Source organism: Anoplophora glabripennis, unplaced genomic scaffold, assembly GCF_000390285.2.
Source record: "Anoplophora glabripennis isolate ALB-LARVAE unplaced genomic scaffold, Agla_2.0 scaffold20, whole genome shotgun sequence".
Lineage (NCBI taxonomy): Eukaryota > Metazoa > Arthropoda > Insecta > Coleoptera > Cerambycidae > Anoplophora > Anoplophora glabripennis.
In genome coordinates, this window is record NW_019416362.1 from 1,072,706 (window position 1) to 1,092,687 (window position 19,982).

A 19,982-nucleotide genomic window follows, 5' to 3' on the forward strand; every position below is an offset into this window, starting at 1 on the left:
AGCGCGCATGTTTACTCTTTCAACAACTGTTGGGGAGATTTCAATAGCTAAGAGTAATAAACGGGATCCGAAAATACTCGTAAAATAAATACAAAGAGCAGCACAAACATTTTTCTTTATTGACGGGATTCGTTTTCCTTCCACCCATAAACCGTCGGTAGTAAAATCTATTTCTTAACCGAACGTTATCGAATATAAATCGGGATCGTTTAGGACGGATCCACTTGCTCGTGGATCCCATTCAGCTCTGGGAAATTAATTGCAAAGTCGTTGTTCGACGAAACTCCGCCCGTTATACCGCAGCGAAGGAAGACATAAGTAATTCGGCGATTGCGAACTTTTAAACTGTATTTTGTTCGATCAACAATGACAACCCAACCGCCAATAACGGAAAATATCGTAATTATTAGCATTTTGCAACGAATTTCAGAACATAATTAGTGTTATTTCTCCATAATATTAAATATAAATCAGTTTTTACAAAACATACTCAATTCTACAATTAAATTCATCTGGCATCTTTGTTTAAGACTTACGTTAGTATCAGATGCCAGTTTATACAATATCGTGATCTGCAATCAGATAAATTTCATCAATCTTCAGGAGTTCCCCGATGGTCAATTCCAGAGCCACTATTGTTTGCTATTTTTATTAATGATCTAACTGAATGCTTTGATGTAAATCACTTACTTTATGCGGACGACCGTAAGCTGGTTTTAGAAGTTAAATCTTTTGTTGATTGCGCTAGATTGCAAGATAATGTTGATAAATTAAATAGTTGGTACTCCTAAATGTAAGCAAATGTTGCAGTTGCCACATAATTACTCTAGATTTTGACTATAAAATAGGTGAATCTTTAGAGTTATCCAATTTACTAACCCTGGTCTTACATTTGATACTAAAATATCGTTTGAAGAATATACAATTCGCTTAACAACCAAACTTGCTCTCATAAATATAGGCTTTACATGGAATAAACACTTTCAGGACGTAAATATTGTAAATGTGCAGTATTTGTATCGATCGTTTGAAGTCCCATTTATAATATTAACGATATTCGATTAGAAGTGCAACGGATTTTATTAGTTTATCCTCATACACCTCAAGATTCATTGCCTTTCTGGTTTAATTTTCATAGTCTGTGTCGCAGACGAATTATGTTTTCAATCACATTGCTTATGAAATAACCAATAACACATTAAATGCAGATTGATTGGTTTCAAAGATTTTATATCACGTTCCTAGACGGAAGTTAAGCTCTGAATTGTAATTACCCACACCTCTTACGAATTTATTAACGTTCTTCCACAGCAAATAGTTACCAGTTACCAAACGCATGAAAGTGTATTTTTCACTCTATAAATAACATAATATATACTGTTTAGAAAATATTACCCAAATTTTGTTTTTATGTTATTCCTTTACTTATTTTATTTGTTTGTTACTGCTTTGTACTTAGGTTCTTTAGATTTTTTATTTAACATTTTCATTACTATTTTATTGGCACTTTGTCCCGTTGGATATTGTATTCCAAACTACATATTCCACAAAAATAACAAAATGTGGTTGTTAACTTATACTAGGTACCAGGAATAACACATCAAACAATTAACATATGTTTGAGGTCGTCGGAAAATTTCCTAAAACTTGTCTTTCCTTACAGAAAATATTTCGAGTCACAATTTATTTTATATTCTTCCAAATATTTAACTTGAGTAGGTAATTGATTTCCCTACTTGTCTGATAAGAAATATTGTATCCCGTTATCGATTGTCGATTCGTTTTCAACAATCAATAAAATAAATTTACAGAACGGATTACATTTGTTTACTATCGCAATACAGTGTAAACGAATGAGTTTATGGTTTTATTTAGTTTTTTTATAGTTTTCAACAGCGGTTCTCGACAATTTTGAGGACGTAGAATATTTACGGTTTTAGAACAATGTTTAAAGTCAAGAAAGTCAGCTCTCTTATTAAAAGACGTAAATGATAACACTTTGCCCTACAATCTAATAAAAAATGTCTCATATTCATAAGCTTTCTACAACTTATCGTTGAGTACAAAGTAGTATTCCTGAGTTTTTTAGTATTAAGTCTTTAAACGGGGAATAAGGTTAATTTTGATTGTTCATGTTGACATAAAGGCAATATTTCTGATGGCACAAGTTAAATAGCATGTCCCAAACAAGGCAGAAAAATTTTAGAGGAATATCCCTTTTATTTGAAGTGTTACTTATCCCTATGTTTATCTAACCCTTGGAACCTTTTTCAAGACAGGTATACTACTTTTCTACCTGCTCCTGGATTATACTGGAACTTTACTATTGAAAGTTATCTTCAAAGTGTGAACAAAATGAACTTTCTTCATAATTATTTAAACTTGCAGTGAAATTTTAGCAAATATTTTCAATTCCTTTACTTCTCTATTTCTAAATAATTCTGCCAAGGCAAATCTTAATAGTATAATGCTGTTAGTAGCTTTTGTCCTAATACTTTTTCTTCAAACTGACTCACAAAGAGAGTTAATTGTAAATAAAACAATTTAGAAGGTATGAAATATTGTAAATCAAACTACCCTTCAGCCCCAAGCGGATACAAAAGATCCAAAATTACTACACGTGGAAATAAATATATCTTTTATCATTTTCTTTAATTCCAGAATCCATTAAACTGAAATAAAACCCACAAAGAATATTACTTCCAGTATTTCATCTATACGCATGACAAATCAAGTAAACCAACTACTACCATCGTTGTTGACCCAATCGCGGCCTTCTTCGCGACACACAACCCTTCCGCTAATACTGACCGTTTTAAACATGTTTCAGGATATATCCCAGCGCATCCAAAGCGGCAGCTAGTCTAACCGATCGCACGGATCGTCACTCGGCACATCACTACACATGGTATCACTCCTGCGAGCTCCTGTTACACTTCTGGCACACTGGAAACACACAACATCAAATTGGCGTCGGTCGCGCGCGGCACGAACAATCGAGCATCGGCGTCGGAGCTGTCTAACGGTCGGAGACGCAAGACACACTGCGAGAGGGCTCGGCAACAACAGTCACAACTCATAGTCGGTGTGTCGGGTGACGGGGTGGCGTACAGGGGTGGGTTAGGCCAGGTAGCGGGGTCGCTTGCAAATCGGAGGATCGACTGGCGATAATTGGCCGGCTCGTGTTCCAAGATATCGTGATTGTCGATCATTTTCCATATATTTTCCATATTTTATTTGTTTTTCTTCAATATCTCGGTTGAAGAAATTGCGATAGATCAGTTTTCTTCCAAAGTAAATTTTCTACAGGATAGCAACTCTTCAATTATTTTTTATTGCAGCAATAATTTTATAATTAACAAAAAAAATGCAAATATTGTTTTTAATTGTTAATTTTCTGAAAATGAATTAAACTTCACGAAACTAGCGGTAGGAGTCAACGGTGAGTTTTGATTATAGTCTGTTTAGAAATGAAAGAGAGTAATAAAAGCTTATTATGTATGCAAATAAATGTAGTACGGGTGCTTATATTCAATATTTTTATATTGTGTATTATCGGTATAGATGAGGTGTACTTTTAAAATCTTTGTGTGACCGGGTTGTAGTAAATTGTACCAGGTAGCTAAAATTTAATCCCCGACAATCCGTCTTTGTCTATGCCGCTTCAATTTCTCGGTCCATTTCTCTTATAAGTAAACAATATAAAAACAGCATTTCAAAACATGAGGCTACTTTAAGCATCATAACCGGGTTAAGAGGGTTTTTAGTAATTCAAATAAAATTATTCAATATTATTATCAAAATATTTATTTAAATTTAATGAATAGACTTTTATTCCACACAAAAATATATGTATTTTGAAAATTCAAATTATGGTGAGTAAATGTAGTGTTGTATAAATGTACAATAAAGAAAATAAAAAAGTAGGTATATTAAAATTCATCCTCTGAATATTCTGATGAATTATCTTCGTCTCCTAGATTGATAACGATAGGTTCCACAGTAACGTCAATTAAATTATCGAGTTCCCACATTTTCTCCTCTTCTTTTTGTACATGATGTATACATCTTTGCCAGTTATCTGCAGTTACTCGTTCCAAGGAATTTTTTAACAAAATTTTCACGTCACTTAATTTAAACGTCGTATTATTTCGCGCTACATCTCCTTTTACCTGCGCCCAGACTAATTCGATTGGGTTAAGTTCACAGTGATAAGGTGGTAACCGTAGTACCGTTATTTGGCGATTTGTTGCCATTTCATCGATAACATATTTTTTCTGATCTTTATTAAGATTGACAAGTGTCAAAAGTTCCTTTTTCACCATATTTGTTTCAAAAGAAATGTTTTTTCCGGATAACCATTGAATTATATCGGCTTTCCTCCAAGCAGTCGTAGGCGTCCGCTCGGTCTGCCGTGAATGGTAACTGGCATTATCCATGACAATTACAGACCCCGGAGGAATAAGATCCAACATCTGTGTAAAATACTCTTCGAAAACATCTGCGTTCATGTCTTCGTGATAGTCACCTGTATTTTTAGATTCAAATAAAAGTAAACCGCCATCTACAAAACCACTGGCACTACCTATATGTGTCACTATTAATCTTCGCCCTTTACCTGAAGGTGCCTTGAACCCTGTTGAAAGTCCATCCAAAAATGCTTGTCGAAAACTTTTTACATTTTTATCTTGCCATACTTTTGTTACAGTATATCCCTCGTTGACCCAAGTTTCGTCTAGATAATAAATATTCCTCCCTTCGTCACGGAATTTTCTAATTGATCTTAAGTAGGATCTTCGCCAACAAATAATTTCATCTTTATCGATAAGAACTGACTTCCTGTTCTGCTTTTCCCAGCAAAAATTCAACTCTCGTAAGACGGCCCATAATTTGCTTCTACTGATTTTTGGCAAATCGTTGTCCTCTGAAAGTTCACTTAAAATTTTGTTTAGCGTTGGTATTTCTTTTTTAAAATAAAATGAGTGTACTTTTCTGCGAATGACATTTTTGAAGAAATCATCTATAACGACTTTTGACCTCCCTGTAGATGATTTTGGGGGATTTACAGTATCTTGTTCATTTTTTGTTTCCTTTAAAAGTCTGTAGATAGTCGATTTTCCAAACCTGATAATTACCTGAAACGAAATATTACCACGTCCATGGCCGGTTCTTATCTCGGGGTTTTATTACTCTCTTTCATTTCCAAACAGACTATACCTAATTAATTAATTAATCAAAAATCGAAACTGTTTGTTGGCAAAATAATATAGGATTTTTTTGTTACAAATGCAGTTTTCACAATTGGTACATAATTTTAAACACAATATAATCATTGAAAGTTTGGAAAATTCTGTAGCATAGATGTTTGTTACGACGTATCCAAAAAAAAAATTTAATTTCTACGCTTATGACTTTTTCGGCTATAATTCCATTATTATACGGGGAAAACTGCTGTTTATTTCCAACAGCCCTATATTTGGACGCTATATCTTTAAATCAACAGAAGGTAGTTTTACCTGAACGTGAATAATGTGGAATGCGATTTCAGTATTGTTGAAACAGGAGTAGTTTAGAATTGTCAGACGTGAGAAAAAAAATTAAATACAGAGACTAAAGGTATAACAAAATCTCTACTGCATTTGGATACTTTCCCTACAGTTAAACAATTTGAATCTTCTGTTACTACTTTGTTACAAAATAATTTTTGTTTTTTTAGAATCATTTCAAGGATTTTTGATGAAGAAAATATGGATTATTGCTAAAAACACATTTTTAACTTAAAAAAATTAATAAAAAGTGAAAATTTACTTATTACATTGATCATCAGCAAAACGACAAATTTAAACATTCCGGGCACTAGGAAAAAAAATTGCAGCGTTTTGAAATTATCAGGGTTTCTTTAGGACACTTTGAGGTTAAAAAGATACAGTCGATATCCTTAGTTTATTCATTATTTGTAAAGTTATGCCAAGTTATTCAAATATCCCTAATTATGCCATTTTTTACCTTTTTTCGAACAACATTTTCACTTTGAAAATTTTTTTTATCAATAACCCTTAATTACAACTTATAGAGAATACACTGCAGTTTTCAGAACCCTGCTTGAATTTTCTGTACGACCATTATTTCCCGAGTAATCGATTGTCAAAGACAAAAATATTTTTTTTTTGCTTTGATCGATGATAACTCCATAAAATTAACTAAATTTTCGGTAAAATTGGTCGTAATTGGGCCCTCTATGAGCAATGCTGAAATTACAACACGCATCTTATTCGTCGCCTAAAAAAATATAGTTTCACAAATTTTCAAGTTCCTAACCTACATAATTTTAGAATAATCGCAAAAAACCGATTTAAAATTTTAACTTTCAACACCCTGTATTTCCGAAACTATCAACTTTCGAATAAGGCATGTTTGCGCCAATGATCACCATTTCACGTGTAGTATCTTCAGCTTTCGATTTTCCCATTGTTAATGAATCACCCTGTATGTTTTTTGTGAAACATACAGTTTTGCAGTTCATAGTCGTCCCCTAAGGATCGATACAGACCACTTTAGGAATCACTGTGCTAGTCGTATTCAAATGTAAAGCTGGTTTAAAACAAATGAAAATTATATAACGCAAACTAACCTTTCTCTCAGTGTACCTACATCTTGTGAAGTATGAATCGAAATTTAAGACATTATTCTAATGGAACTGCTAAATTTTAATAAAATTTGACAATTAATAACCTGCATCACATTTGAAGCTTTTGTATATTTAACAATCTCTAACTAATATTAGTGAACAGCACATCTGGGACATCCCAAAACCTTTGGGAATGGTTGAAGAGAAGCACTCCGTGAGCTTTGGCGCGACATTCCTGAACACCCTATACCGCTAAATGCCTATATATTAATCCAAATGCCACCGTCTGCCTAATAAAACTGTTCCACACTATTTCCTAATTGCTCCGCCATCCCTTATATAACCGATTCCTAATAATATGCTAATGGGGAACAGGAATTCCTTCCCTTTGAGACTGCTCCAGATTGTACACCCGTAACCCCTAACCTTAGGGCTTAATCTGTTGAGGGGATTATGAAAATGACTTCGCGTGACGTCACCGTCAGCAGTAACACCGTATGGACACTTTTTGGATTCGCTTCGAGCCTTCAAAACCTAGACATCTGCTAATGGATAGAGCAGCTACTTTAAATTAACTCCGATTTGGTAAGTCGTGGCGTTATGTGTCCACTTCATCCTGGAATTAATTAATTAATTCACTGTTGGATAATTATTGTAAAATAAAATATACTTAATACAATGAAACAATGCACGAGTAGAAAGGGGTTTTATTAAATAAACAGAATGCTTGGTTTGTGGGCTTTCGTAGGTAGAGAATGGTTGAACTTGGAGCTTCTTCTGCAGAAGAGAACAAAGTGTCTCTCAAAACTTTGAGAAATCTAAACAGTTACGTGAAAAACTCTATGATTACTTCAATAATGAGTCGTATAAAACTGCATTTTTGTCTTTAAATCTGCTTAGCAACACATACCAATAACTACGAGAACCTAAACATTAGAATTCTATTTTTGTATGATAAACACTTCCACCACTCAATTTTTTTAAATGTCAGTACATTGAACTGATTGATGAAAAAAATACTTTACTGTGTCAATACCTTTTCGTATTCTTTCCTATTTTTTTTAATGGAAAGAGAGAGAAAGGGCTAGAGCGTTTTATACATATATAAATAAGACATATATTTTGATAGAAATAGTTGGTAATAAATACTATTTCTTTTGTCTCTTATTGTCTCCTTTTTCAATTCCGTGATGTCATATTCACTTACTGTCCGTTGACATTACAAGTTGCATTTTTGGCGACCTTTTAAGCAGGTTATTCTTGTAGCCAACTATGTCAAATTAAAAAGTTATTTCGTTAAAATAATCATGACATTATACATAATTTTAATTCTACAGATCTAGCAGCGGAAATATCAAATATTTGTCTTGAAGCTTGAGAATGTCATCAGTTTTTTTCCATTTACAACCAAAAGATTGACTCGCGTTCCTGGTGTTATATAAAGGACAAGAATTCGCTTATTATTTTGATTACAATTAATTAATGTTGAAAGTTAATGTCAGTTTCATGCGTAATTAACATTAGTTCCGTGTTTACCATGTAGCACGGAACTGACGGTTTTAAATTGAAGTCCAAATAAATACATAAAGAAATCCATCATGTCTTAAGATTATTACTATTATTACCTGATCGAAAATTTGATTTATTTACTAGCAGAACAAATGTTCTACAAGTATATGCAACAGCTTATAACTAGAGAGAATTTGATTTACTTACTAGCAGAACAAATGTTCTACAAGTATATGCAACAGCTTATTACTAGAAAATATGACCAATAAAATAAAATTTTAAAAACACACATTAAGCTAAATTTTAAATTTTCATATTCCTCTTAAAAGATGAAAAATTAATTTTTGTAGTATACAGTATGTCCACCGTGAGAGTGGTAACATTTCATGTGGAGTGCCCAGAAAATTTAAAAAGTAAACTTGAAATAAATAAATGCGAGTTCATATATAAACGTTTATCTATTTCACGTTTATATGATGCTAGGCTAGAGATAACGTATCTTTAAAAAAGTAAATTTATTTATACTCTTCCTTCAGTTTTTAAATAAAACAATTCGTACACAAAATGAACACAAAAAGGACGTAATAAATTTGAAAAAAAACATAAAACATTATGCGAAAGGTATATCCTTATTTCTTAATTTTCTTTTCCGTAAAGTTATTATAGAATTTTTTTCCTTTCATTAATTCTAACCATGGACATACCGTAGAGCACTAAAAGAAAATAATTGTATGAAACTGGAAATAAAAATTCCAACTATCTTTCTAAAGAGGATACAATTAGAACAACGTACACAACTAATATTTCAGCTAAAATATAGTTTATTGCTCACGAAAGAGAATAAAAAAACAAATAATTTGTCTTATAGATTTTTAGAAAAAGAATCGATTTTCTTTTTTCTTTACCCTCCATTTCCTAGTAGTTTTAACAACTGAGGACAACCGATTACTCATTTTTGGAGCAATCGCCTATCTGTTAATGAGAGGACTATAATTTTCCCCCTATTCCCCAAGGATTATCCACCCCCACACTCCTAAGCGTCAATTAGGCCCCTAGCACCAATCAGCCACCGACAAATCTGACCAGTACGACCCTGTTCCGCGTTAGATTATGACGAGGAATATAAAGGGGATATATCCTGTAAGTCCTTATCCCCTTACGCACGGCAGCATCCCTCATAAAAAATTTAATGGGCAAGATTTTTCGAAGGGGAGATAATAAATTGTTTTCTCTCGTTGTGAGGGGTCGAATTACGTCCTGGTGATCCTCCTGACGCGGCGTGCGGTTGCCGTACACGTCCTTTCACTCGCTTATTAAGGAGGTGTTCGCATTCGTTCGAGGTGCGTTTTTAAGAGGGTGAAGCGCGAATCGTTAGTGCGGGATGAAAGGGTTTTGTACGTTTCGGTGCAGATCGACAGAAACGTCGGGTACAGGTTTAAGTAGGCGACTTGCATGAAAATTTAATTTCTTCTAGAACTGCATACATTTGTAGTCTGTAACCGACAGCAGTGGTAACAAAATTATTTTTTTCTTAGTGCTACAAATTAATTGTAAATGTACAGTCCATACGATATTTATTGAGATAGAATTTCATGAAAAGAATAAGACAATAAAGTTCTATTATCGGAACTACTGTAACGATTTACGCAGCAGGGGCGTGCCTTGAAATTTTCCACCAATGTCTTTTTACCTCGGGTGTCGAATGCGGTTAATTCCAAGAAAGTGATGCAGGGGTCTTCATGGAATTATATCTCAACAAATATTGTACAGATTGTAAATCCATAAATTTCACAGCATCCGAGATAAATGTATAGTATATCCATCACAGAGGCTATGATACATTTATTTTTATTCTGGATTCTGGATATGACAGCAATGGCTCTCAAAATCATCACAGTAATTTTTAAAACCCAAATTTTTTATGATGTTTTTTTTTTGTGGTCAGATCCATGTTCCCGGTTTTATTTTGTTGGCAACACTGTATCTAGTCTACAATTACCATGCCGATGAAACCTAACCTAATTTAAAGACACATTCAAGTAGGGAGCCTCTAAACAAAGCATTAGTTGGTTCTCTCTCTGCTCGTATTGTAGGGCCGTCCTGTCCTTCATCTTCACGAATCTCGATCGCACTAAATGACGTCACGAAATAGCATGGCGGCAAACACCCGTTTAAAACTTTAAGAATTAATTATTTATTAACAATCTCTAAGATTATAGATTATTTTAAAACAAAAAATATATGCCCTTTACGTGCCATATCGGGTATCTAGATGTGATAAGAGTGCTAACTAAAAATAAGAGTAAAAAATGAACCTAAGCAGAGAAAGGGCTCATTAGAGATGAGCCCTGAAAATTGTTTTTCCCAGTACATCTGAGACATTTCGAGATAAAACAACAAAAATTGGCACAAGGTGTTATTTTCAAATTTTGAATCAAATGGTCAAAAAAATAATCTACATTTTAAATAGAAGTGTTTTAAACTCATATTTTAGCTAAATTAGGCCCTAATTTTTTCGAACACGTTAACTTTTCCAGTTGCGGATGTTAAATTACGTAAAAATTTTGAATTTTATCACGTAATCAAGAATGCATTGTGACGTCATATAGTGCGACAGAGAACAAAAATTGCCTACTGCCTAAAATATAGTTGTTTACATTTTTTCCGTAGGACAAGTCTGCCGCGTGCACACGTGGTATGCATCAGCTGTGTGGTGTTAGGTTAAGCGCTGTTGTCGCGTTGTGATGAAACTCCCCAATATTAATACTCGCTGTATTTTGAAAACTGTTAATCTTACTCTATTTCATGACGAAGTAATGGCAGTCAAACTTCTTACATCCTGTATATCCTAATTAACTCCTAACACCGTGTTCTAAAAAATCGCCCTGTATACATTAGCAGGAAGCTACTCCGAGGCATATAATTAAAAGAAAGGAACACGATACACCACCCCGCAGCTCTTACTCGTTAATAAATCCAGACAGCATGAAATCTGCCGCGATTCCGGCACCCTCATCAACCCGGTCGGGCTTTCAAAGTGTCACAATTATATCTAAAAATGTTGAGAAACGAACAACCCGAATTAATTAATCATTTAGGGCGACAAAACCCACCCCCCGAACCCCGTCGGCACGGAAAGAAACGGGGCGGAGAGGGGGAGCGAATATCATCCCCATTACAAACATGAAATAGGGGTTGCAAGGTGACAAAAGTGCCATCTGAATAAAGCCCAGGTTGTAGCGGGCCGAGGGTTGGGCAGCGGCGGAGACAGACGGGGTGGTTCGCATAAAAAAAAACGCAAATAAAATGTGTATGTTGATACTGCATAACGGGGCTTAGAATTAATAATATAATCAAAATGGTTAAAACTTATTGGGAATCTCTGGAATCGTCCCCGACCTACATACTACATAAAAAGTGGTGAATAGTCATAATTGAAATATTGGCCGTGTTTGTCTCGTTTATTTTATTATTCGTTTAATTTTAAGTAATCATGAATTCTACTTTAATTTTCTCTATGGAAACGTATCTTCTATTTTTCTAAATTGTTACGTTTAACTTGTGTGTTTATAATTCTATTGTACGTATTAATAAGTATAATTAATCGACATAGTGGTACTGTAGAAAACGCTGATAAAAACTGCGAGTTAGCAGCACATCTATATGTAATTATTTTCAAATAGACATGCACTTGGAAACAGAGGCAGAGCTACCAGCAGAATCAGCGGTTCCAAAAAAGTTTTCATCGTACCAATATGATAAGTCAGTAAATATTAAAAAAGTTATTCTATGAAAAAAAATATGTATTCGATTTAAATTTTCACAGCTTGATTTATTTATTCTTCAAATATCCACTAAACACTCTATATATAAAAACACATATTTCAAAAAGCGTCAATTGTATTTGCCTTGATATTTCAGCTTAGTTAATTTTATTTCAATCTAACATTTCAAAAAGCCTTGAATGTATTTCGGGGTTCGTCAAAATATTTCAGAAAAAAATCGAAGTTGAATTGATACAACAAAAATTAAAAATAATGCTAAACTAACGTAACTACTACAACAAATATGTAATCTACTTTTTTTAATATAAGAAATAAAATCATAATTGTAGAATGACTTAAAATTGGTAATTTCGAATAATTAAGTCACTAAAAATCTCAAAAGTTGGTCACTAACTAAATTAAAATCCGGTCTGCAATTTATTGGCCAATTTATTCTGAAACTATGAAATTTACCATAATTAATGTATATTATGCAACTTAAAAAATCCATTTATTAAATTGGTAAATGTAAAACAGGTTTAATGTAAATCGTTTAGACTATGTGACGTTACCGACGTTTTTAAAATAGAAAAGGGATATATTCGATAAATAAATGAAAATGTTTTTATATGATTTGACGTGAAAATCGGTACGCCCATGTCAGTATGAATGTGGTTGATTTATTATCCTTTAGCTTTTCCAAAAACACTACAGAATGTCACATATTCATCGCAAACATTTTTTTTTACATACATTAAACATATGACTATTTCTACGTATTAAAATTATTGTAAAATGGCCTTAAACCTGTTTTATGTTTATGTTTTGATTCAATAAATTGAGCAAGAAATTGGTACATATAATACAAGGACTGTGATAATTTTAGAGCTTCAACAGATTGGACACAAATGAATTATTTTTTAGGTACAATTCTAAAAATCTAATGATCCCGAGTTACGTTCTAAAGTTAAACCGTGATCAGTTTAAATTTAAGCAGAATCCGATCCTGTTCAGTTAAACTGCCGTATTGCCGCCTCTGAAAAGCCCCGACTGCCAGTTGACTTTACACCTGGTATGATATGACGGGTTGGTAAACCACCATGGTAATTACAAGAAACGGAAATGTCCGAATCGCGGTTTCATTTTATTACATTTTTATTCTAGATTTTAGTTCGGCTTACAAAGCGTTTATGAAGTGTCCTTGGGTGTGTAAGTGTATAACCTTATAAAGTTATTTATTTCAGTGTTCAGTGCCAGTACAATGTATTTTAGCAATATCGTTTTCAAGTTTTTTTTTTGTGGTATGGAAAAAGCATGTATATACGAATCAAAGAAGAGTTGGTATAATTAGTCTACATATTGTCAGGATAAAACGATGTTGTTGCAAGAAGACGATAACAGATGGGTTATCTCGACCGACAAATACCGAATTAGAAAATGTTTGTGAGATTGGTTCATTATTTAAAAGATCATGGGAGCTTTGAACGGCAATACGCTAATGTTCGATGGGAAAAGATACTCAGCGAGTGAGAAACATAGAATCAGAAATTTTAAACGAAAATTAGCCACAATATTTCAAGTCATATGCTGCGAAAAATCAGGTGGGTAAACATATTACATATTTACTTATTTTTGTGTATTTTATTTATCATTATTGATTCCTGCATGAATCCTGGTACCAGTGGTCGAAGATTAGCTCTTTAATAACCTTTCCACTAAATTAAGATATTTCACAACAATGCATACCGCAGTTCCCAAGTGTGTATTTGCAGAGACTAACGCGATCCGCTTGTTTGACTCACAGTAGCTTCTCCAGTGGCGGGGTGTGAAAATTACTTAAAAATATTTTAAAAAGATCAGTTTTTAAGCCGGAATTTGAGAAAACAAACTTGTGATAGGTACGTGCTTTTAACGGTCAATGGCCCTTTAGGGCGAAATGACACAATTTGACACAAGTCGAATATAAAATAGTTTTTGGACAAATATAAACGTTTAGTATCTAATTCCATATCCATACAACTAAAGCACATAATAAAAGTCATAAATAAGAGACGTTCTCGTGTCAGAGGTAAAACACTGGTACGCACCTTTACCTCCGCCCATGGGGAAGAGGCCTGAACCGCCGCTCTCCGCCGGCGGTACGAATTGAATAGAGTCCCAAATTACAGGGGAACTGAACCCTATTATGTTACGAAATCATGCCAATTATTGGCCCAACGCGATTTCGGCGGCGGCGGCGGCGACGGCCCCTCCGTTCGATTTTCTACAATTTAACGAGCACACTTAAAACGACATTATCGCGTCCGCTGATGGCTCCGGCTGTTAATCAGGGGTTGAGAGCCGAGATGGGGCCGATAACGGAGGGGGGATGGGTATTGTCCCCGACGGCCCGAGGAAAGGACGCACAACAATAGTTTTATTTGTGCCAGTAATTACGGAGTTAGCGACAAAGAGAACAGCTTTTTAGTTGAAACGGCATATTTTTATGTTTCTATACAGATCGTTTTCTCAAGGATGTGAAACGGAAAAGCGGATACGACGATAAGGGGCATAGAACCTCAAGGACAATTTTGGAAATCTCGATTAAACGGTTAAACAAAAGTGAAACAGTTATGGACTAAAAACTATGAAGGCACCATTGTATTTTTTAAATCAACTTACATTAAGGTGGCTACCGGCTTATAAAATTTACTAATTTAGAACTGAGGCTAGAAAAAAATAAACATTATACAGGGTGGTCCGAATTTTATGAAGGAAACTTCAAGGGCAGATAGATCTCTTTAAAATAATAGCTATTTGCCTTATAAACATAGGTCTGGAACGGCCTTGTTTTAGAGATACAGGGTGTTGAAGTTGTTAAAAAAATTGATTTTTTTGTTTATATCTCCGGAATCTATTAACCGATCTCAGTAAAATTTAGTACAGATAATGTATGACAGTAGGCCTTGCATTCCCTAAAATATTAGCTCTAAAGGTTCAACCAGTGGTGTACAACTGGACAGGGTCACCCCCTCTTTATAAAAAAAACCTATGCCACAGTAATTCTTTAAAAATTATTGTAACGGATTTATGTTCTAATACACAAAATACGTAAAATGGGTAACTCGAATTTTTTTCCCAAATTTCACCGTTCTCAAGTTATTCATACCAATACAATCAATCCCCTTGTGGCAGATACTTCTAACCATAATATTACAATAGTATTTATGTTTATGCTTAAAAGTAAGTGCAATTTGTAAGCACTTCAACAAAATTCTTTACACTCGTCGCTTTCATCTTTTTGGATTAGAAAACGTCTCGGCAACTCGGGATGAGTAAATCGATTTGAAAAGTTCTAAAGATGGTAGAAATCCTTACCATTTACAACCTGTGGAAAATTTACTTCCTTGAAGATGCAGAGAGAAGCCTGAATTTTTGTCAGTGGTTGTTAAAGTCACAACATAATCCAGAATTGTTATTAAAAATACTTTGGATCGATGAAGCTACGTTCAATCCTCATGAAATTCGAACAAGATCTTTTCTGTGAAAGTGTGGCTCGGAATAATTCGCAATAAAGTTTGTGGATCTTTCTTCTTGCTACCATCCAAATTCGTCTGCCACAAGGGGACTGTATTGGTATGAATAACTTGAAAACGGCAAATCTTAGGGAAAAAATTCAAGTTACCTTTTTTACGTATTTAGTGCATTAGAATATAAATCCGTTACAATATGTTGTAAAAAATACAGTGGCGTAGGTTTTTTTATAAAAAGAGGGCGACCCCTGTCCAGTTGCACACCACTGGTGGACCCTCTAAAGCTCGTATTTTAGGGAATGCAAGGCCTAGATTCCGGAGATATAAACAAAAAATCAATTTTTTTTAACAACTTCAACACCCTGTATCTCTAAAACGAGGCCGTTCTAGACCTATGTTTATAAGGCAAACACCTATTATTTTAAAGAGATCTATCTACCCTCGAAGTTTCCTGCATAAAATTCGGACTACCCTGTATAGGTCATTAATGTATATAACAAATAAGAATGGCCCAATAACACTACCCTGTGGTATACCAATATCAATGTTGAGTATAGATTTCTCAGAATTACAGTCTGAGACTGCCATTACTTCGGCATGAGGTAGAGTAATAATAAATAAACAAAAATATATATATATAATATTGTATATTATATTACAGGGGCGTAAGGTTAACAGTTTTCAAAATACAGCGAGTAATAATATTGGGGAGTTTCATCACAACGTGACAACAACGCTTAACCTAACGCTACACAGCTGGTGCATATCACGTGTGCACGAGGCAGACTTGTCCTACGGAAAAAATGTAAACAACTATTATTGTGAAACATTTAGTAAACAAGACAATTGTTTTCCAGTTTTTAAATAAATAAAATAAATGGTATCTATTTTGTAGTACGAATATAGTGCTGTGCTTAAATTTTAGCTCGAATTTTAGTAATTATGAATCTCTTAAAACAGGAATTAACTCTTTTAATAAAATTAAAAATTGAAAAATATGTAATTAAAGTACCCAAAGATCACGTCGTTCAAATAATCATATGTATTAAAAAAAATGTAAAAGTACTTACCAAAAAGTAAAATTCAGTAATTTTTAAAGGCACAAGTACAAAACAAACTACAACATATGCTCAAAATGTCCACCACCATTTTCGATGCATGCACGACACCTTCGAATACAATTTTCGCGCACTCGCTGGAAAACATCTCAAGAAAAGGAAATAGTGGTACGCAAAAAACACACAGACACCGTCCAATTCCAGATACCTGAATTGCATATTGCTGGGTAGCTTAGTACCTCGTGTTAACCGCCAGATAAGGGGTAAAATATTATGTGCACAACCCTGTACCTGATGCATTCTTTTAATAGTATCTCTATTAAATTCGGCCTGCTTTCTAAATATATAAGTATGTATTAGACATGAAAATATAATGTATTATTATTATATGGTACATAATACTCTGCAATATGGTTGATGATAGCCAATAAATAGTGTAGCTATTAGAGTCAAAAACCATGACTGACATTCAGTAACACATCTTCAAGTAATAGTGGCAACACCTCTCTTAAAAAGTGTATACTTTACTTTTCATAGAACCACCCTTATGTTTCTTTTATTTGATACGTAAAAAAGAGAAAATGATAAAAATATATCAGAGGAGCAAAAAGGTTTGATTTTTTATAGAAGTGCCGCAAGTGGCGCCCTCTAAATCGTAATATTTTTGTGTTTACAATACGTTGTTACTCCGATGTACCATCACATAATTATCTGCATTTAAATAAATCACTTTCCTTTATTTAAGTATTTTGAACCCTTGTACTGCATTACTTTTACTTTGTTTGTTTCCCGCAAAACGCAACGAACAAATGAGACTTCAACAAGTCAAGAAACGTACAACTAGATATTTTATTTCGACTCAGTACAAGATGACGTTGAATTCATTCAAAAGTACACTAAATAACAGGAGTCTTGCGAACCATGAAGAGCACCAGAATAAATACTATGCACGTGGATTAATTCATTCGGCGTAAGTAATATTTAAACCTGCCTTACTATTTTTCAATTTTTTTTTTTTAAATTGCAGGTCGAATCCAGGCGCCGCGATTTACATTTGAATGCGAAACACATCCGTGGCTATTAATTCGTGCCTATCGTTTGCATTTTTCAATAACAATAATAAAGTACGCAAATAAATAATAAATGGGAGTGGAATCGATTGCATTAGTCAATTACTGTGTTCGTGATTGCAATATTTACGACGCCATAAAAATATTAAAATTGACGGGCGCTTTAAAATAGTTTAATCAATAAAATGTAAATTATAAATTGTACAGCGGTGCATAAAGTGGCTGATGCGATTTGTGTGCCAATAAAACCCGAAATGCGAGGCGCGAACGGCCTTCCAATCGGCGGGTTTCGACAAAGAGCACACGGCAGTATGCATTAAACAATGCAATCTAACAGTTGATTGAAAAAATATTTACAATTAGTAACGTATCTTCGTACCAACATTAGTTAATATTTAATAAATCATGTAAAAACTTTTTTTTTAGAAACGATAGAATGTTTTGTTATTGCTAAGATAGAAATGCAAACTGTCTTTCAAAGGACCCCGCACTTTTCTTATGGGAAGTGGCTTTCGACCAATTTTTTTGAAACCTCGCAGGTTGACAGTTCTTAACATGTACATCAAAAGTCTCAATGGGCTCAAAGCCCTAATTCCACCCCTTCCTCCCAAAAAAACTGTCTTCAAGTAACGGGGGGATTTAACTTATTTCTGCATGTAAAACAATTTATTTTTTTTAATCAACCCAACAACGACCGCAAACAACCACATTTTTGACTATCAAACTACCCCACTTGACCCCGCCTCCCACACACCCCCCGCCCCCCACGAATCAGCCTACGGATTTTCCAGATTCCTGTATCTTATAGTTGCACGTATTTTTTTGCACGTATATTTTCTGCAAGTATTTTTTCACGCTGAATTCGAATCTGCAACTCAATTTTACGAAATCACACCTTCTTTGTCTGTATTACGCCCAGGTTGAGTCTCGACTGAGGTATGGTGTCTGTTTTTGGGGCAATTCGGTATTAGCCTCAAATGTTTTAATTGCACAGAAGCGAATTTTAAAGTGTATGGTAGGAGTTCCCAGTCATTACTCGTGTAAGGATATTTTTGAAAATTTTAAAATTCTACCTTTACCATGTCTGTTCATATTTGAGATCTGCTTATATGTATTCAAAAATAAAAGTAAATTTGTTTTAAGTGATGCACTCCTCAAGTATAATACAAGACACNAACAATGCAATCTAACAGTTGATTGAAAAAATATTTACAATTAGTAACGTATCTTCGTACCAACATTAGTTAATATTTAATAAATCATGTAAAAATTTTTGTTTTTTTTTTTAGAAACGATAGAATGTTTTGTTGTTGCCAAGATAGAAATGCAAACTGTTTTTCAAAGGACCCCGCACTTTTCTTATGGGAAGTGGCTTTCGACCAATTTTTTTAAAACCTCGCAGGTTGACAGTTCTTAACATGTAGATCAAAAGTCTCAATGGGCTCAAAGCCCTAATTCCACCCCTTCCCCCCAAAAAACTGTCTTCAAGTAACGGGGGGATTTAACTGATTTCTGCATGTAAAACAATTTATTTTTTTTAATCAACCCAACAACGACCGCAAACAACCACATTTTTGACTATCAAACTACCCCACTTGACCTCACCTCCCACACACCCCCCGCCTCCCACGAATCAGCCTACGGATTTTGCACGTATTTTTTTGCACGTATATTTTTTGCAAGTATTTTTTCACGCTGAATTCGAATCTGCAACTCAATTTTACGAAATCGTGTCAGGAAAATTGTTATTAACAATTTAATTGTTTATATAGCTGTAGAAAGTTTATTTGTCATTTTATGAAAAAATATTTCATGTAAAAGTTATTTATTTTGACAAAATCTAAAAAAAAGTTTACGTGTTTTTTTCGAAAAAGTAATATTCAAGCTGTAAAACGCTGTTAAACTTAACACACGTGTATATCTATAGCTATCATACGTATACTCTGTGTTAAACTTTGGTGGCGTTTTAAAGCTAAAACATTGATTTTTCGAAAAAAACACAAGCATAGTATTTTTTAGATTTCAGTGAAATAAAAAACTTTTATTTTAAACTTTTTTTCATAAAACGACAAGTAAACTCCCCGCTACTTGGAGTCAGTTTTTGGGGGAGAAGGGGTGGATTTGGGGCTTTGTGCCCATTGAGACTTTTGATCTACATATTAAGAACTATCAAACTGCGAAGTTTCAAAAAAAATTGGCCGAAAGCCACTTCCCATAAGAAAAGTGCGGGGTCCTTTGGATATAAACAAAGAAATTGATGATATCCATCACTCTATTCCCAGGCATTGCAGTTCCAATTTGTCCAGGCCATCATAGATTATATGTAATTTGTTTTTTCACCAAGGCGTTTTTCCTAGTTTATGAAAATAAAACTTTATATCTCCCATTTTTAAAGCACGTAATAAAACTCTTATTAATAATTGGATATAGTTATAAAACAG

The 19,982-nt window shown here is 34.0% G+C and overlaps 1 protein-coding gene across 2 annotated transcripts in view; it reads right to left on the minus strand.

Annotated features, from left to right (window-relative positions):
* LOC108907394 (protein groucho) overlaps positions 1-19,982 on the minus strand; it is a 251,560-nt gene that overhangs the window by 98,816 nt on the left and 132,762 nt on the right. Inside the window, exon 1 of one of the 2 annotated variants that reach the window (XM_023454258.1) lies at positions 2,812-2,994. The exons of the other annotated variant lie outside the window; for it this stretch is intronic. Within the exon in view, the coding sequence (XP_023310026.1) occupies positions 2,812-2,823 (12 nt within the window). The 5' untranslated portion in view covers positions 2,824-2,994. Of the gene's footprint in view, positions 1-2,811; positions 2,995-19,982 lie in introns of those variants that run through there. 2 annotated transcript variants of the gene reach the window in all.